Source organism: Tasmannia lanceolata, unplaced genomic scaffold, assembly GCF_043159265.1.
Source record: "Tasmannia lanceolata isolate RefF3 unplaced genomic scaffold, GAP_Taslan_0.1 ptg000019l, whole genome shotgun sequence".
Taxonomy (NCBI): Eukaryota; Viridiplantae; Streptophyta; class Magnoliopsida; order Canellales; family Winteraceae; genus Tasmannia; species Tasmannia lanceolata.
Genome location: NW_027518696.1, coordinates 15,416,622 through 15,434,113, shown reverse-complemented (window position 1 = coordinate 15,434,113; position 17,492 = coordinate 15,416,622). Strand labels below are relative to the sequence as shown.

General features: G+C 40.1%; 1 protein-coding gene across 2 annotated transcripts; it reads right to left on the bottom strand.

Moving 5' to 3' along the window:
- Positions 1-343: 343 nt before the first annotated feature.
- Positions 344-9,425, bottom strand: BZIP49 (basic region/leucine zipper motif protein 49). Of its 2 annotated transcripts, XR_013236795.1 has the most exons (3): positions 7,200-9,425; positions 824-1,350; positions 344-700 (listed from the first exon to the last, which is right to left on the bottom strand). XR_013236795.1 is itself a non-coding variant. In XM_077361991.1 (2 exons), the coding sequence occupies exons 1-2, from the start codon at positions 9,256-9,258 to the stop codon at positions 914-916; spliced, it is 2,496 nt and encodes an 831-aa protein (XP_077218106.1). In that variant the 5' UTR covers positions 9,259-9,425; the 3' UTR covers positions 729-913. The 2 variants fall into 2 exon arrangements, 1 of the variants encoding a protein (XP_077218106.1); XM_077361991.1 differs by lacking the exon at positions 344-700 and having other exon boundaries at positions 729-1,350.
- Positions 9,426-17,492: the final 8,067 nt, after the last annotated feature.

The window sequence follows — 17,492 nt, the reverse complement described above, 5'->3', positions numbered from 1 at the left end:
GATATTTCGTAATTTTTTGCGCCTGCTAACATGTTCAACCAGTCTGGGACTTTTGGCCTATTGATTAGATGCCTAACACCTCTTTCTCTTCTTAAAGAGTGGGGGAAAATGGGCAAACATTCCAAATATTGAATAGGCCTTCAACTTGCAACTGAGCCAAACATGGCATCAACAACATTGAGAGATGATGTCTGCAGTCTGCACTCTCTGCAATGAGTCTTTAATAGCTTATTAGCTAATGCAAAATAAGAAGTGTCATTAGCAATTGATCCAACTATGTTTTAGTCACCATCCATTCGAACCCTCATCAGTAGATTGGATCCTTTTCGAAGTGCTTTTCAGATCCTACTAAGTCAGCCGCAATCCATTTAAAATTGGACCGTCGATCAGAGTGTCATAGGTCCTACTTTGTTCTTTTGAGAAAGTTTTTAAATGCTACAAATTCACCCCTCATGAATAGATATAAATGAACTATTCGGATCTCCATCGGATTTTGTGGCTACATCTGGATCATGGTCCGGAATAATTTCAGACCTTAGAATATGGATCAATGGACAAGTTCAGATCTTCTTGTTGTGCCCAAATGCTGTCCATTAACCTGCCATCGAACAGTCTGGGTCTACCCCTACTCAACGGGCTGGCTCCACGTACATGTGGCCACCTATACTAACTTTTTTCTCTCCCATCTTCGATTTGATTTCTGTAGACCAAACCTCAGGGCTCAGGTATTAAATGAGAAAAATAAACCCATTTAAGAATGAGTGAGTACAGAGAAAAACACATATACACACACACACACACAGAGAGAGAGAGAGATTCATACCCTCTTCAATTTTTCTAGTCTAGCCAAATTATTCCCTTATCTTCTAAGTAGTTAAAGATTCTTCCACTCTAACCAGTCTCTTCTCCTCTTCTAAGCAGTTACAAGATGAGGACCAGCACCTTTGAAAGGAAGAACGCAGGAATACGTAACGTACTTGACACTGTCTAGGAGCACAACAACAAAAATCTGAGAGAGCGATTTAGAAGAAATCATCCCATCAACTTCGACACCAGCCTCTCTAGGATCAACTAGCACAGAAACAACCATCGACGATGCAGTTTTATTCCCCTGGAAATTACCCTCTCCTGAAGGTTTTCCGGCATGTTCTTGTGACCTATTGAGGACAGGTCCAGCAAGTTGAATAGGTGGATGGTTGAGAATCCTTCTGTTCTTCATGTTGCCATGAGTAGAATTGGGAGGGCGCTCTGCGGAACTGTTGGCCACTGAGGTTGCCGGAATAATGGAACCCGGATTGGCAACTTCAAACTGGAACACTTCAGTACACATGCCAGAGCTGAGTATGGGTCCTGCCCAGACAAAAAATGAATCAGTGTTATAAGGTATAGCTATGATTCCAAGATACCCAATCCAACTGCTGATGAAAAACAGAGAATTTTTGAGTTTTCATATTTTATCTCCTTTCTTATCACCATATCTCTGGAGCAGTTAAATGGCATTTCTAAGACATTGCATTCGACCAAGAGAAAGAACTAGTTTTTGCAGTGCCAAAGATGCATTCAAAAGGAAACCATTAACGCCAAAAATGCACTCGAAAAGGAAACCATTCAAGAGTAGAATAACGACCCCCAGCGAAGCTCACCAACCTCAACGGCTGTAGACATGGAGAAATAAGGTTGATGGAAAGAGCTACCACAAAAATAGTCCAAACACCATGTTACACGGATTCTTCTGAATGGGCAAAGTACCAACGTCGGACACATGTCAGATTCCAATACTCTGGGATTCTTTGCGACACTTTCTAGATCCTTTTATATGCTTCTCTTAATACTAATACCATAACTATACAATTACAGCATGTTTTGAGTTGTATCCATCCTGACATTAAGTTTTTTTTTTTTGAAAATTATCCTGACAGTAAGTTTTTTATGCAAAATAAAACATTATGTTTATTTAACCATATTATTATGTAAAGAAACAAGATTTGAGAATTAATTAAATTATTTTGGCGAATCCACAAATCTTTCTTTCTGAAGTTATCCGCATCTAACACTCAATATACGTGAAGTTATCCGCATCTAACACTCAATATACGTGTCGGATCCCAACACTCATACCTGTACTGATGCAACACAGTCAAACATGTATATGATGATTATCTTTTGAAAAATCATAAAACTTTATAACTCCAAACCACTAATACAAATCAGCAACTAGGAGTCTCTACATTCACAGAAGCTGAAAACAAACAAATAAGAGAGCACCTAAGGAATATGATACATATTTGAAATAATTAAACTGTCTCTAGATACTACTCACTGGTATACAGTTTAGCTGATCGAGGAATGAGATTAATTCTGTGATCGAAATTCGTGAGAATCTCTCTAATCTATAAAATCAAATTGGCAAATATCCACAGCCATTGCTTTTACCATTTCCCCAAGACAAGACATTCATCGAATCTCGCTATTCATATAGTTATATCCAGATTTTCTAAGAAAATTTGTATTCCTTCAAGTAATGTGATGTGATCCGGCACCTGGATCAGTTGCATTAGTCATCTTATTTTTATTTTTTTTGAATGGTAACGGAATTCATTAAAAGAAGACTGAGAAGGTCCCCCTTACAGTACAAAGACACACATACAAGCCACAAAAGACAGTTACAACCCCGCAATATTCAATTAGGGCGGAAGAAAATCAAAAAGCTCTAAAACCTGCTTCGAAACTCCGTCTTTTGCCAACTTATCTGCCATAGCGTTAGCCGATCTTCTCACATGCTGGCATAATACCGAAAGCCCTTCTGATAGATCTTTTATCTCATCAAAGAAATGAAGAAATCTCCACGGAGGACTCAAAGGGCCTCTAAGCCATCTTATAACATTAAGCGAGTCACCCTCTACAATGCAACTGCCTAATCTATCCCTTTCCATACTCAGAATGCCTTGGTGAACTGCTCTTACCTCTGCTTCACTCGAATCTGCTGTTCCGATTGGACCAGAGAAAGCCTTAATGACCTCACCTGTACAGTCTCTCAGGACGCCACCGATCCCAGCAGGGCCAGGATTACCCAAGCTGGAGCCATCGAAATTTAATTTTACTAGCCCCACAAGGGGAGAGCACCAGACCTGTGAAGTTACATTAATATTCTCCTTACTATTATTACATACTATTCCCCATCCCTCCCACAGATCAAAGGCCGAAACAAATTAGTCATCTTATTTTCTTTTACTTTTATTTGGATTATTGGACTCATTTATATTTATTTTGATTTGCCTAGAATGTAGATGTGTCCACATCATCTAGGACCCACTTGCACACACCACACATGTTTTTATTTAGTTTGTTTAGACGCCTTTTCCGTTTATGCCCTTATCTTACCTTTTTGTTATGATGTTTAGGGGCATAGGAGTACTTTCACTTGGAGATAAGCTAGCAAAGAGGACCTACATCAAGTATATAAATATGAGGATTAATGGGGAGAAGGCCTAGTTTTGATGAATTGAAGAAAAAGAACAGAGAAAGGAGCCACACGTCTCCCCTCTACCTCCATCCACGCCTCCATGACGCTTCTTCTCCTCTACCAAACTCACGACTGAAGGTGAGTCTTCCCTCCTCCATCCCTCACTTCTCCCTACTACTGCCCCCATATTTCTCTCTTTCTTCCTTCTCCCTATTATTGCTCCCATATTTCTCCCTCTCTCTATCCCTACTACTGCCCTCATACCCTTTCCCTCTCTTTTGTTCTCACTCTCACAAGTGTCTCTCTCATCGCATCTTTTCTCTGTTTCGATCTTTCCCTCTCATTTTCTATTCTCTCCTTATCATTTGTTGATCTCTCTCTCATACTCTCTCTTTTACACCCCGTATTCATTTAGATATATTAATGAATCACCTGATTCACAAAGAACAGTGTGGCTCAATCATGAATTTTGAAAATACGGACATGGCCTCTGAGCTTCAGAGCCACTAACAACACCCTTTTATGTGCCTAAAGCTCCTTGTAATCAAGAACTTTCTCCACCGTGGTTACACAATCAAGATACTCTTCGGCTTCCATTTTTTTTCTTTTTTTTTTTAATGGTTCTTCGGCCTCCAATCTGCCACAAAAATCTAGAATTTTGATCTTGATCCCTTGCTCTCATTGATTGTTCTCTTGTGGAATACGATTCATGGACTGAATTTGTTGTTGAGGGGGCTACTAGTTGGGCGGGTGTTGATATCTAGGGTTTACCTCTTCTTCAAGTCCACACGTATTGATCTCGACAACTTCCGATGCACCTAAAATATGATGCATCTCTTGATTACGTAAGGTTTGAGAATGAGCAACATTAAATTGAGCGAATTGCTCCCACATCTCCTTTATATCTTGATCATGCATCTCTGCTTCTTGTCGAATCATCTCTCGAAGATCGTCAAGATTCTTAACTCTTTCACTAAATTCAGGACTGGAGGGCCGTCTGGGAGCCATCTTAAGCTCTGATACCAAATGAAAGAAAACAAGGCCCAAGAGTCGATGCGTAGCTCTTGGTTTCAATTTTAAACAATATACACAGTTCTGAAACCACTAAAGAAATCAATTACTGCATGAAAAATTACAACTCACCTCTAATTGATAACAAATCAAAAGAGTATAATTGTGTTGCAGAAAATAGATTGAAACCTAGTTGATTACAACAATCGGACTGACCTATCAATACCCTATAGAAAACTACTGCACAGATGAGTAATCTCCTCCTACGAAAAGTCACACGAAAAAAAATGCAGCAAAACCTGTGCAAAACTTTCATTCTCTCTTGTTCAATAAATTTTAACTCTCAGAAAACCAATGGATTACATATATATTACCTCCTATCAATCCCCTAGTGGTGCTAATAGGTGTTAACTATCTCCTACTATTCACGTTATTGCTCACATAAACAGTAATTGGTGGACCCCACTAAAATAAAATATTAAACCTAAAACATAGCAGCATTGACGGTCCCCACAACTTAACACGTAAAACATAAAGAATGATAGTCCCCACAACTTAAACATAACAGCCCCCACTAAAATAAAACAACTAAAAATAAAATATATTGGAATTGGCCCCATCTAGTCATCTACAACTGAACTCAAGTCCGTCTTTTAAGTCGTGCGCAGGAAATGTTACACCTTTCTTTGCCAATAATGTGGCTCCTGTTTTAAATCCCATAGGTTTTGATGATCTTAGGATGCTCTAATTGCTGCACATGTTCTACTTCCTCCTTAATCTCAATAAGAGGTTGCACGACATCACTAATGCTAGCTTCCTAATTCTTCTGGTCACTTTAACAGAAAATGGTGAAAAAGAACCAATGTTTGCAAAGAGTTTCATCCTTTATAACATGGCAGCATCTTTTACAACTTCAAGTTACAACAAAAAAATCAACTGCATGTGGCCCTCAAATTAAATTGGCTATTCCAAAAGACCAAGGTCAGCACTGGCTACAAATGTGTTGGGGATATAGATGTATTTGATAATTTTTGTCATGGTACATAGTGCTTTTCAGCCATGAGCATTGGCCCTGTGAATAAGGAGGAAAAGGGATCACCATTAGTGTTCATGAGGAAAAAAGGCCCCATGAATCATTCTTTTTACAGAGGAAGTAGATAAGCCCCATAAGAATTTCACCATTGGTGGGGGTGAGTCAACAAGTGCCCAAACCAACCTACCTCTTCTGTTTGGTTCGAGTTGAAAAACCCATGGATACTCACCAATCACCATCTGTTTGCAATGTGTAGAGAACATTGCCTAACCAGCCCCAAGAAATAATTGCTGACCTTCAAACTAGGATTATGCCCAAAACTCTCCCCCAAATGACACAAGTGACCAAGGTACTCCAACAGGGTTCACATAGCAAAATATCTCATCAGTAATACAAGGCTTTGAGTAATTGTTCCAGACGCGATCCCAGAAAAAACATGCAACCTCTTCTCATACGCCAAAAACATCTTATCGAAGTTCAAAATGGACATGGTTTTAAACTTCCACCAAAACCAACACAAAACGACCAAAATGTTTTTGTTTCTATCCCCAACGAAATGATATCGAAACAGAAACGCATATTGAAACCAAAATTGTAAGTGCAATAGTTGTATACTATATCAGTACGGGTGAAGTGTGGTATGTACTGAATTATCAGACATGTTTGACTGCGCATGTCACTAAGTGCTTGATATTGTTAAGCCATTATTGATGGTTGTCTTGCTTATGTAATGGTTTCTAAGTACGTATTTGTGCTAATTGTAGCCTTTCTTGAAGTTTTATCTTAAAATTTTATTAATCGCATATGTTTCCATGATTTTCCAAGATTTCCAATCAAAATCAAACATTTCTGTTTCTATGGTGATCGAAAGAGAAATGGAAACCAAAATTTAAAGCCTTGAAAGTGGCCATAAAATGTTTTGACACGGGTTTCCTTTAAATTAAAAAGCCTAAAAGCAAACAATAGTAGGACAGCACAATTAAGCTAAAGTTAGGATTGGTGGGCATTTGGAATGGTAATGACAGGTATAAACAAATGAAGACAATTCAATAAAGAATCAAGAAAACAAGTAACTGCTAAACAAAGAAAATGGAAAAAAATGAGGACATGAAGAAACAAAGCCTCATACAGCTATATTTACATTTTTTCATATATCACAAATCAGTTTATGACAAAAACAAAAGACAAAGGCCTCGCCTAGTAGCCTTAGATGCATCTTATTCTATGGGATTAGCCTTAGTCCTTAGATGCATCTACTTTTTCCCTTTTTTTGTTTTTTGGAACCTAAGCTGGGATTGATCCTACAACCTCGTAGTTACGACACAAAGCACCTTCGAACTAAGATACAGGCTCAAGCCCTATTATTTATTTATTTGTTTTCCTTATTATTTAACAACATTATCGTTTTTCTGTCCATTACACTCAGAATGACTAAACTGAGTGAGCCAAAAATTTCGAACCTTAAATTCTACCAATTGTCCCTCTGATCATGGTGGAAGGAGGGTTTCCTAGTATCATAAGCATAATGAGATCAATGCAACAAAAAGAATGGAACAGTGTATGCGTATGAAAGATTTTTTGAGAAATTGCATGCAAATAGAAGCTCCTTTGAGCAATTGCATGCCAGAATTAATAATGGTATGAATAACTTAGGCAATGTTGAGGACAACAGTGACAAGCTATCATCCTTACCTGCAAGCCCTTCACGGAACCACTGTTGTAGTGGTCCATCAGTTGCAGCTGATTTCAGACTATCCTTGTATGTATCTTCGGAACTTGAAGCAAGTGCTTTCAGGCTTTCAGCCGGGTTTCTGTACAAGTGAGAATGCCTCTCTACATCTATTCCAGCTTTAGAAACAGCCAATGCAGAGGCCACATTACCAGCAATTGCCAGACCAGTCTTTCCAGGTACTGTATCCGGAAGCATAGTAGCCTTGTCACTCTTCACTGTAGGCATAGTAGCCTTGTCACTCTTCACTGTAGGCATCGCTCTTGAAAATGCAACAGCTTTTTCGCTAGCAAGGACAGAATGAATTATTAAGTTGCCATCAATCTTCACAAGCTTGTCATTTCTTGGTACATACAATGAAGCAAGGAGAGGCTCACTATCATTCCTCCGAAAACCATATTCATCGGAACAATGTAAAGGCCATGATCCCCGTTCCTTTTGTTTCACTTCTGATTCAGTTACTTCAGCCCTACCTCTTGTACAATCAGCATGTTCAAACTTACCTTTACCAAACTCCATCTTCCCAGAATATAAGCCAAATTCATCACTTTGACCCGATCCATTCAAATGCCCAGTAACCGTCAAAACCCTACCGTGCGACTCTCTACCAGAAACTGAGTCTCTACTTCCTCCAAACATAATGTTCACAAGTGGAACTAATCCTCCAAAAATCAGCAAGAAAAACAACAATCCCATGAAACTCACACTCGCAACCTTCTTAGTCTCCCCCCGAGCCTTCTTGCTCTCAGTCTTCTTGGCCTTGGACGATGACACGGGTTGCTTTGGTTTCAATCTAGGGATTGGAAGTAAAGGAACTTGAGATCCTTGGGGTTTCAACGCATAAGAAGAACAAGGAATCCACGGATAATGCATGGGAGGAATCGGGGGAGGTGGTGGATACATTCCAGTAGGCAGACAAACACCTACTCCTCCACCGCCTAATTGTTGGCGTAAGCTCGCATTCTCAGCCATGATAAATGAAATCTTACTATTCAATTCAGTTATAGTAGAATGCATTAATCTCATCTTGTCTTCGAGCTCCTCCACATAATGCTTCTTCCTCTGTCTAGAAAGCTGTGCGCTTTCCCTATTCCTCATTAGCCTCGAATTCTTCTTCTCGTCTTCTTCATTTCCAGGTTGGAAAACATACTGCGAGTTCGAGTTCACATCATCCGGAGAAATTGACCTACAAAACTTACTACTCCTAGGGTTAGGGTTAGGGTTAGGGTTCGCGTCTTCCTTTTCTTTCTTCCTCTTCAAAAACGATCTATTAGTTTCTTCCTCCGACTTTATCTTCTGATCAGCAGAGTTGCTAGAATCCAACGAAGACGATACCGATCCAGAAAAACAATGCTCAGAATTACCAGATTCTGGAGAGGGTGAATTCAAAATCCTAGCGCCGTCAAAATTACCAGATACTGACGAATTCGAAGCCCTAGTAACATCAAAATTTCCAGATTCCGGCGAATTCAAAACCCTAGCGACGTCAGAATTACCAGATTCTGGCAAATTCAAAACCCTAGCAACGTCAGAATTACCAGATTCATGCAAATTCAAAATCCTAGCGACTTCAAAATTACCAGATTCAGGTGAATTCGAAACCCTAGGGCCGTCAAAATTACCAGATTTCGGCAAATTCAAAACCCTAGCAACATCAAAATTACCAGAATCCAGTACCGGAGAATTAACAACGACATGATCCGAGCTCCGATCGAATGAAACATGAGACAAAGAAGAGACACCAGATCCGTCCTTGGATACAGAATCCGGCGAAGAAGAATCGGGAAAACGATCGTTCTCATAGGGTAAAAGAAGATCTTCTAAGGAGAAATCAAAGTCATCCTCAAAGTTTAGATCGGACATAAAACCTTCAGGGAAGGTGAGATCAATGGAGAGATCATCAGGGAAATTGCAATCGAGAGAGGGGAGAGGGAGAGATTCGAAAGCTGCGGCAAAATTAGGGTTTGAAAGATCGGTTTCGAGAGGATTAGGGTTGTTAGAAATGGGGTCTTGAAACGCCATGGCGTTCTTCCTCTGCCTAAAAGCAGAGAGAGTTGTTAATAAGGAAGAAAAGGAGTCAAGCAAATGGAGAATTTTCGTGTCCGTGGACACGTTTTGTGGTTTTGACGCGCATCGGGAACCTTCTCGTTGGTTACGAGTCTGTTTTTTTTTCTCCTTTTCTTTGGGGAAGACTTTGTAAAAACGGACCCAAGGATCAAAAAAATGATTTAAATGACAAAAACACCCTTGTGTGTGAGTTAAGATTTTAATATTTTATACCAAACCCATCAGCAAAGAAGCCAGTGCGGCCCACTTATGATAAATTTATAATAAAATTTCTGTTAGGAATTTAAACGGGTATAACTCACCCCTAGAAGTAGGCCTGGCAATTTCGCCCGGAAAAGCAGGGATCCGCCCTGCCCCACCCTGGTTGGGGAGGGGATTCCCCGATTTGAGTGGGGAAGAGGAAGGAGAAGGGGATTTAAAAAATTCCCCGGTGCGGGGAAGGAGAGGAGAAGGGGATGGAGTTCGCCCCGCCCCGCCCCGCCCCGCATTAATGCCATTTTTTCTTGTATTTTTGAAGTGTTTATTTTTTTGGGAAAACTACTAGAAACCCCTTGGATCAAAACATATCTACAAGATTCCCCCAAAATTTTCATAATTTCCATTAGTACAGTTTTGTCCCTGAAATAGCTTTTTATGTTTTCTTTTACTCATAATCCATTGGGCATTGTCCTCATTATATTAGTATATTACCCTTAGAAATCCCTAAAATCTCTCCATCGAACCATCACTGTAAGGCAACATTAAATTATTTGAAAATTTCCCTCCCCCAAATAAAGGCAACATCTCTCTGATGAGTGATGAGATTTTATATGCTGTGCGCTCGTATAGTCCATTATTTTTCAAAAAGTAATGTATGGGCTACACCATAGGATGATCCAAACCGTCCATTTGATATGCTACAATTTAAAAGTACTTTACAGGCCACACCATAGATCATCCAAACCGTCCATTTGAGGGCCACAACGTAAATAGATTGCGGCCCAAAAATCATTTCCATAGGATGATTGCAACCCTCCGATCTATAGAAGGTACCATAATATGCAATTCCTCTATAAATCAGAGGGTTGGGATTATCCTATGGAAATGATTTTTGGGCCACAACCTATTTACGTTGTGGCCCATCAAATGGACAGTTTGGATTATCCTACAATGTGCCCATCAAGTGGAAGGTTTGGATCATCCTATGCCTATGGTAGTATGGTGTGCCCATCAAATGGACAGTTTGGATCTTCCTATGGTGTGGCACGTACAGTACTTTTTGGCAAGTGGGATTGGGAATTAGGGATCTGCTAGGGACTATTGATCAATTAAATGAATCTGAGAGCAACCACCTTTGTCCCCATGTTAATAAAATGAATAAGACAAAATCTTAGCCTATGTGGGTTGTGTGGCTACTCTCACATGCAACAGCCAAGCCGCAACATGCCTGAAGTGATTGTCCCTAGCAAATCTTTAGTTTTAAACCTAACATTTAACAAAGTAAAGTGAGAAAGTAAAGTGATTGTCCCCGAAGGATGCGGAGCTGGGAAGGGGAGGGGATGGGGATTAGATACTCCCCGTGGGGAGGGGAGGGGGATTCCCCACCATCCCCGCAGTGGGGAGGGGAAGGGGAGGGGGGAAATTCCCCCAGAGGGGAAGGAGTAGGGGACCCCAACATCCGGCCCCGACCCGCCCCGTTGCCAGCCCTACCTAGAAGCTACCAGTTAGAGAGGGGGTGTCCATTCCCTTATTACACATCCCCATTCATTTCACTCATATGGGACTATTTGCTTTTGTGTGTAACCCCAACAATCTCCCCCTTCCACGCGGAAGCAACGTGGACAATCTCGCCCACTCACACGTCGGCAATGGCTAATTTTTAGTACACACCCTATCAGTGGAAGGGCCTTCCAAATTATGCTTTGGATCCCCCAAAAATGTGGGGCCACATGCGTTTTTTAGCTATAGCTCAGGAACAAGTTCCTCAATCTCGCCCCTTCACATGTCGGCAATGTGGGAACCACGAGATAACTACACCGAGGTTACCGATATCTTCCCCGAGGAACATTTCTGCCCTCGGAGGCAAACTGGGTTTACCTCACCCTGAGCTATACCATTTCTTAAGAATTTAACCAAGTAGAACTCACCCCTAAGTTCCCTTATAACCCTTATAACACATTCCCTTATAACCCATCCCCATCCATTTCACTTATCTGATATGGGACTATTTTGCTTTAGCGTGTGGAACCCCAACAATTTTAGTAATCTTTGTGAAATCGCAGTGAGCATAGTTAGTCTTTATATTGAACACTCGGAAGATAAACATAGAAAGATAACCAGGGGTGAAGCCCCCCCCCCCCCCCCCCCAAAAAAAAAGACATACAAAATCCTTTTAATGGTGAATGTGTCCACATGCATGCCTACCTCGTTTAGTGCCCACAGCCCCCCTCCCAATGACCAATCAGTGGCTGAGCCAGGTGGGGGCAAGGAGAAATTTGAAAAAAAAAATCAAGGCGATGATATTCCCACCCCTTATAACGCTTTTTGACGTCAAATCACATTACAAGGGGGAGCGGATCAAAACTGCAGGGTGTAGACACCCCATTTTGACCTGACCCGAATTTCCCAAAAATTGAATAAATCCCAAAATATGAGTCCCGAAACCAAATTTCGAGTCCCAAATGTCAAGTTTCAAGTGCCTGAAACATATCCCCGAAATTTTCAAAGAACCGAGCCTTCAATGCAAAAGAACCCGAAAAATATGCATTTGCAGATCAGTGTTGAAACCTTTAGAAGCCTGGATGATCCCCAGAACTCCTGAAAACAACCGTTAATCGCCCCAATTCTCTGAAACTTATGAAATTTACAAAATATCCAAGAATTTTGATATTGGCACCCCTTTGTTTGGATCCCTCGGGCCCCAACGTATATCGGCACAACCCTATTTTGATATTTGCACCCGACTGTCATTTATCCTTTGATCGGCTTGTCGGAGTTTATTTTCGAAAAGCAATAATCTATTGACAGCCATTTAAACACCAGATGACACGACGATTTGCAAAGGTATCAAAATGAGGTAGTGCTAATATCATCTCTTCAGATAAAAGGGATCAAGGAGTGAATCCAAACACCAAGGAGGCGTGCTAATATCATCGACCTCTATAGAAAATGATATATTTGTCCCTCTTATTACCTTGGACAGCCCACCCCTTTTGCCAAAAAGAGTAGTCATAATCCCGCTAAAAGGGGGGGGTTGTCCAGATAAGAATGGGGTCACAAATATGTTACCTTTTTCTATAAGGTGGGCTGTCCGAGGAAGAAAGAGGAGGTAGATGTATTTTCTTTCCTAGAAGTGGGGGGTGAATTAGCAAAGCAAGGATACCCATTGATTAAAAGAAAAAGCAAGTAGAGCTTAATGCCAAGAGGGTAATACACCTCAGCCTTGGGGGTATTTTGGTACAGTTGATATTGCTTCCTTCCCAAGCAATAAACATGGGCCATTAGATCAAAAGGGTGAGGTGTAAGGCTGGATTGAATTAGAACACTCTAGATCCTTAGGATTTCTAAGATGGCATTAGGGCAGACACAATGATCAAGGGCTAGGAGCATTCAAGAGGGGAAAGATACCAAATGAATGGTTAAGAACAACTATTAAAAGAAAAAAAAACCTAGCTACTTAACCTAAGAGGGAGCTCGTCACAGAGGAGGGGAGTTTTTCTTCATTTTTCGGAGAAAGAAACGTGCAGAGAAGAGAGAGAGAGAGAGAGAGAGAGGACCCGGTCATCTTCCTCGGCTGACCCACCGGAGACCCAACCGTAGCCGTTTATCTCCTCCGAGCATTCCCCTCTCCACCACCACCACCGACTAATTCTTCACCCCAAAACCCCACCGGAATCCGAGCCACCTCAAACCCTTATTCTTTTCTCCTCCACTTTCTCAGCCACCTACTGTAGACACCCCATTTTGACCGGACCCAAATTCGTAGCGTTGGTGTGAAACCTTGTCAAATCGGTGAGATGGGGTCCCAAATTGAACCCTAGGGTAGCTTAAGGTCTCCCGTAGGTCTCCGTAAAATTTCGTCTAGATCCGAGCGCGTTTGCTCAGTTAACGAGCCAAGAGAGTGAGCGCAATGCAGACCAAAAAGGGGAGTGAATTATCCTGCGATGGGCGCGCCCGAGCCGAATAAGACAAATCTGGCGGGCCCGCCTCATCAAGTGGGAGTGCGGATATCAACACTGTTACTTTGATATATATAAAAAATCAAGAGGAAAGGGGAGACTGTTCATTTTCTTGTGGAAATTTGAGAGGGAGAAAGAGATCTGAGGGAGAAATAACCAGGTTTGAAACCCTAATCCTTGATCCTTCTTTTCCAATCGATTTCTCCGCCAAGCTCCGGTCATCTTCCATCTAAATTCCGGCCGGTTCACCATCTCCGGTAGGCTCGATCTCTATTCAGACCTTGTCTTCTTCTTCTCTTAGTGCTTAAGCATCAGATCTAAGGTTTTTAAAACCTAAGATCTCAAAGTTTCAATCTCTAATCTCTTCATCTCTTCATCTTTCCTTATTAGAAACCCTAGATCTACCGTTATTCTTAGCCTTAGATTTTTAAAATTTCATATCTGAGCATATGCCTTAGATTTAAGCTCAAAATTGTTTTTCAATCAATTCCTTTTCATTTCAGATTTTTAAACCCTAGCATTCCGTTATTTGCAACTTCCAAATCCTAAACCCTAAATCTATGCCATCTTTTCTCAGAAATCCGAGTCTCGTAGGCTTAGATCTCTTTGTTTCGTTAAATTGAAATTTCTAATCTGATTATTTGGGGTTAAGAGGCGGTAGATTAAGGAATTTGATCCATATCAGCCAAGCTCCGTGGAGTTGTTGCAGATCTGGTGGAATTATTTCAGATCCGGCAGATTTCATCAAATCCGTGTCTATAAATCTCAGTGCTGAGGGAGAAGGCACAGATCTAAGCGTGATTTAGAAGAGGTAACAGGAGATTGGATCGGATCCAAGGTACCTTATGATTTTGATTTCAAATTTCAGATATAGCTCTTGGTTTATTAATTTGTGTCCATGTTACTGTGATGGAAGAATGATGCAAGCTTAGATTTAAGATTTCCTTTTAGGAATTATTGATGGATTACATTTTATTTCTGTATGTTCCTTATCTTGGCTGATCCCGCTCATTTTTTTTTACGATTGGCTTGAGTACTCTCTTGTTATAGCTACAGATATTGCTGTTATAGGATCATGCACATATAATTCAGATTGTTGTATGGTACACTTCAGCCCAGGTATAAACACATTTCAGCCCAAGTTTAAGCACACTTCAGCCCAGGTTTAAACACCTTTCCGCCCCAGTTTAAGCACATTTCAGCCCATGTTTAAGCATAGTTCAACCTCTGTTTTATGCACATTCCTAAGCACATTTCAGCCCATGTTTAAGCACAGTTCAACCCCTGTTTTATGCACATTCATAAGAACATTTCAGCCCATGTTTAAGCACATTTCAGCCCATGTTTAAGCACAGTTCAACCCCTGTTTTGTGCAGATTCAACCCATGAATCAGTCTATAATTTGGCATTGTTTTGGCATAAATCCAGCCCATGATTTTGACACCTGTTTTGACATAAATGTTGTCCATCTTTACACAGTTGTTATTCCATATGCTAATATATCTCACAGTTACGATCCTCCACAAGTTGTAACACAGTTGCTGTTCTATTTGTTCATACACCTCATTGTTCTAATTTTTGTTCAAATTATAGCAACTGCTATATAGATAGTGATACTCTATGATTATAATTTTGGCAGGTTTGAGCTCTAAAATCATTAATTGTATTTTTTAGAATTGTATAACTGCTGTCTTATATGGTTATATACTTAGCAGTTGGATATTTGTGATTTTGGTTGGATAAAATAAAAATATATATATATAAGACCCATACCTACTGTCCATGATGGCACAGCTGATGTCTTATTGGTCATAAACTTGGTAGTTGTGATTTTTGGCAAAGTCAGAAATGCATAACTGTTGTAATATGGTTTCTATGCTTTATAATAATGACTTGGTTGATGTTAAAAGATATATATCTGCTATCTGCAAGTGCATAACTGCTGGCCAATAGTCCTATGTTGTATAATTGTGATTTTTGTTTGATTTAAAAAATATGTGACTGCTGTATAGCTACTGCCCTATATTTTATAGGCTTTATAATTGCGATTTGAATTGAGCTAAAGAGCATATATTTGCTGTCTATTATGGTATAACTGCTGTTCTTATAAGTTGTATACTATGTGTTTGTGATTCATACTTGGCTTAGCACGTGATTTGTGTTATGATTTGAAAATATCACTCTGATTTTATGTTCCCTTCCTCTTTAAAGGCAATGATGGCGATAGTCGGAGCCTCCCCTTTAGAGAGACAATTTATGTCTCTACAGAAAAACCACATCCTTAGGGGACTTGCTCAGTCTGAGTAGAGCTCCCCTCCTTTGTATAGTAGACTTTACTAGTCTTTTGGGCGCCGGTAGAAATTAGACCCCTACTAGGAGACATGCTATGTCTCATTAGGCCTTGCTCCTTTGGAGATAAGCCCCATTTAGAGCCTACCCTCGGGGACATCACCTTGATCTTGATAGATAGTGTACCCATAGGAGGCATGCCTTGCCTCATTTATAGGGTTCTTTTCCAAGTTGTATCCCAACTTGTACCCTTGCTAGTTGGAGACCAATTTAGTCTGTTAGTTGCCTTTGTCTTTAATCATTGCCAGGACAATGATGGAAGTACTAGGAGCCTTTCTTAGGAGACTTAGTCTCGTTAGCACTCTCCTTTCAGATGATTTTATTAGAGAGTTTTTGACTCACTCATCTTTTAGTTGGTATTATTAGGGAGTCTTTGACTCATTTGTCGTTTTAGGGAGTCTTTGACTCCATTGTTTTCTTTAGTTGTTTTATTAGGGAGTCTTTGACTCATTTGTCGTTATTATGGAGTCTTTGACTCCATTGTTTTCTTTAGTTGTTTTATTAAAGAGTCTTTGATTCGTTTGTTCTTATTAGGGAGTTTTTGACTCATTTCCTCATCCCTTTAATTGTTTTTAGGAGTTTCTCCTTAGTGTTGTCGTCGCTTTTATTTGTTTGAGACTTGTCCAGTCTCATTAGAGCTTTGCCTTTTGGGTCTTAGATCATTTTCGTCATTCTTGATAGTTAGCTTATTTGGTTTAGGGGTTTCCCCTTTTAGCCCTAGGGTTTGACCCTGGGGTGTTACTTTGCTTTTTTTCCCTTAGGTCTTTGACCAAAAGGGTGAAATCAGAAATTAAAAATCTAAAAAATATCAGAAATTCGAAATCCAAAAACATTTGAAAAGCTTTAAAACCCAAAAATATTGAATACATTTAAAACTCAAAAACATTATAATTTTAAAACATAAAAAACATTTGAAAACCCCAAAAGAAATCTAAAGTGTTGAGTGTTTTAGAAGTAGTAATTAGAAGAGTTTGTTTCGAATTACGTTGGCTTGATCCTCTTCCACGAGGTACGTAGTGCAGCTTGAGATTTATATCCCAAGTCCAGCCAAACTTTTTATAAATAATGTTTTAAACCTTCTTCAAAAACCCTTAAAATCTTGTTTTCAAAAGATCTTCCTCTAGAGTTAAGAGTTTCTCCTAGATAGAGAGTTTTAGAGTTAGGGTTTTTCTTTTGATAGGTTGTTTGATTGTTTGTTTGTTGTGTGCTTGTTTTAGAGTTAGGGGTCTGTCCTAGAGTTATAGGAACGCCTCCGTTCGGTCAGTCGGCGATCCACATCGCCGAGTGATGACTAGAGTAGGATACGTTAGTCCACCCTTTGTTTTCCTTAGGATTAGGAAGCACAGCCTAGTTACACATAGGTTGTAGGAACCACCTGCATTAGCTTAGGGCTAATCTGCATTTAGTTAGGACATATAGGGTGTCCTAAAATCCACCATTCACTGAAATTTAAATAATTGTACACGAAACTTTAATAACTAGTCCGGTCTTTTAGATCGAGTCTAGGATAGAGGTCTAGGTGTCCTAGGCATTCTAGCTTAGAATAGGCGCGAAGAACTACGTGGCTCTAATTCTTGCGGAGGCGGGGATACGTAGGTTTCTTTGGATGAATACCAGACCATCCGAAGACTCGGGCTAATCATTTAGAGTCTTAGGATTTGTTGTGTAGTTATTGTATGATTT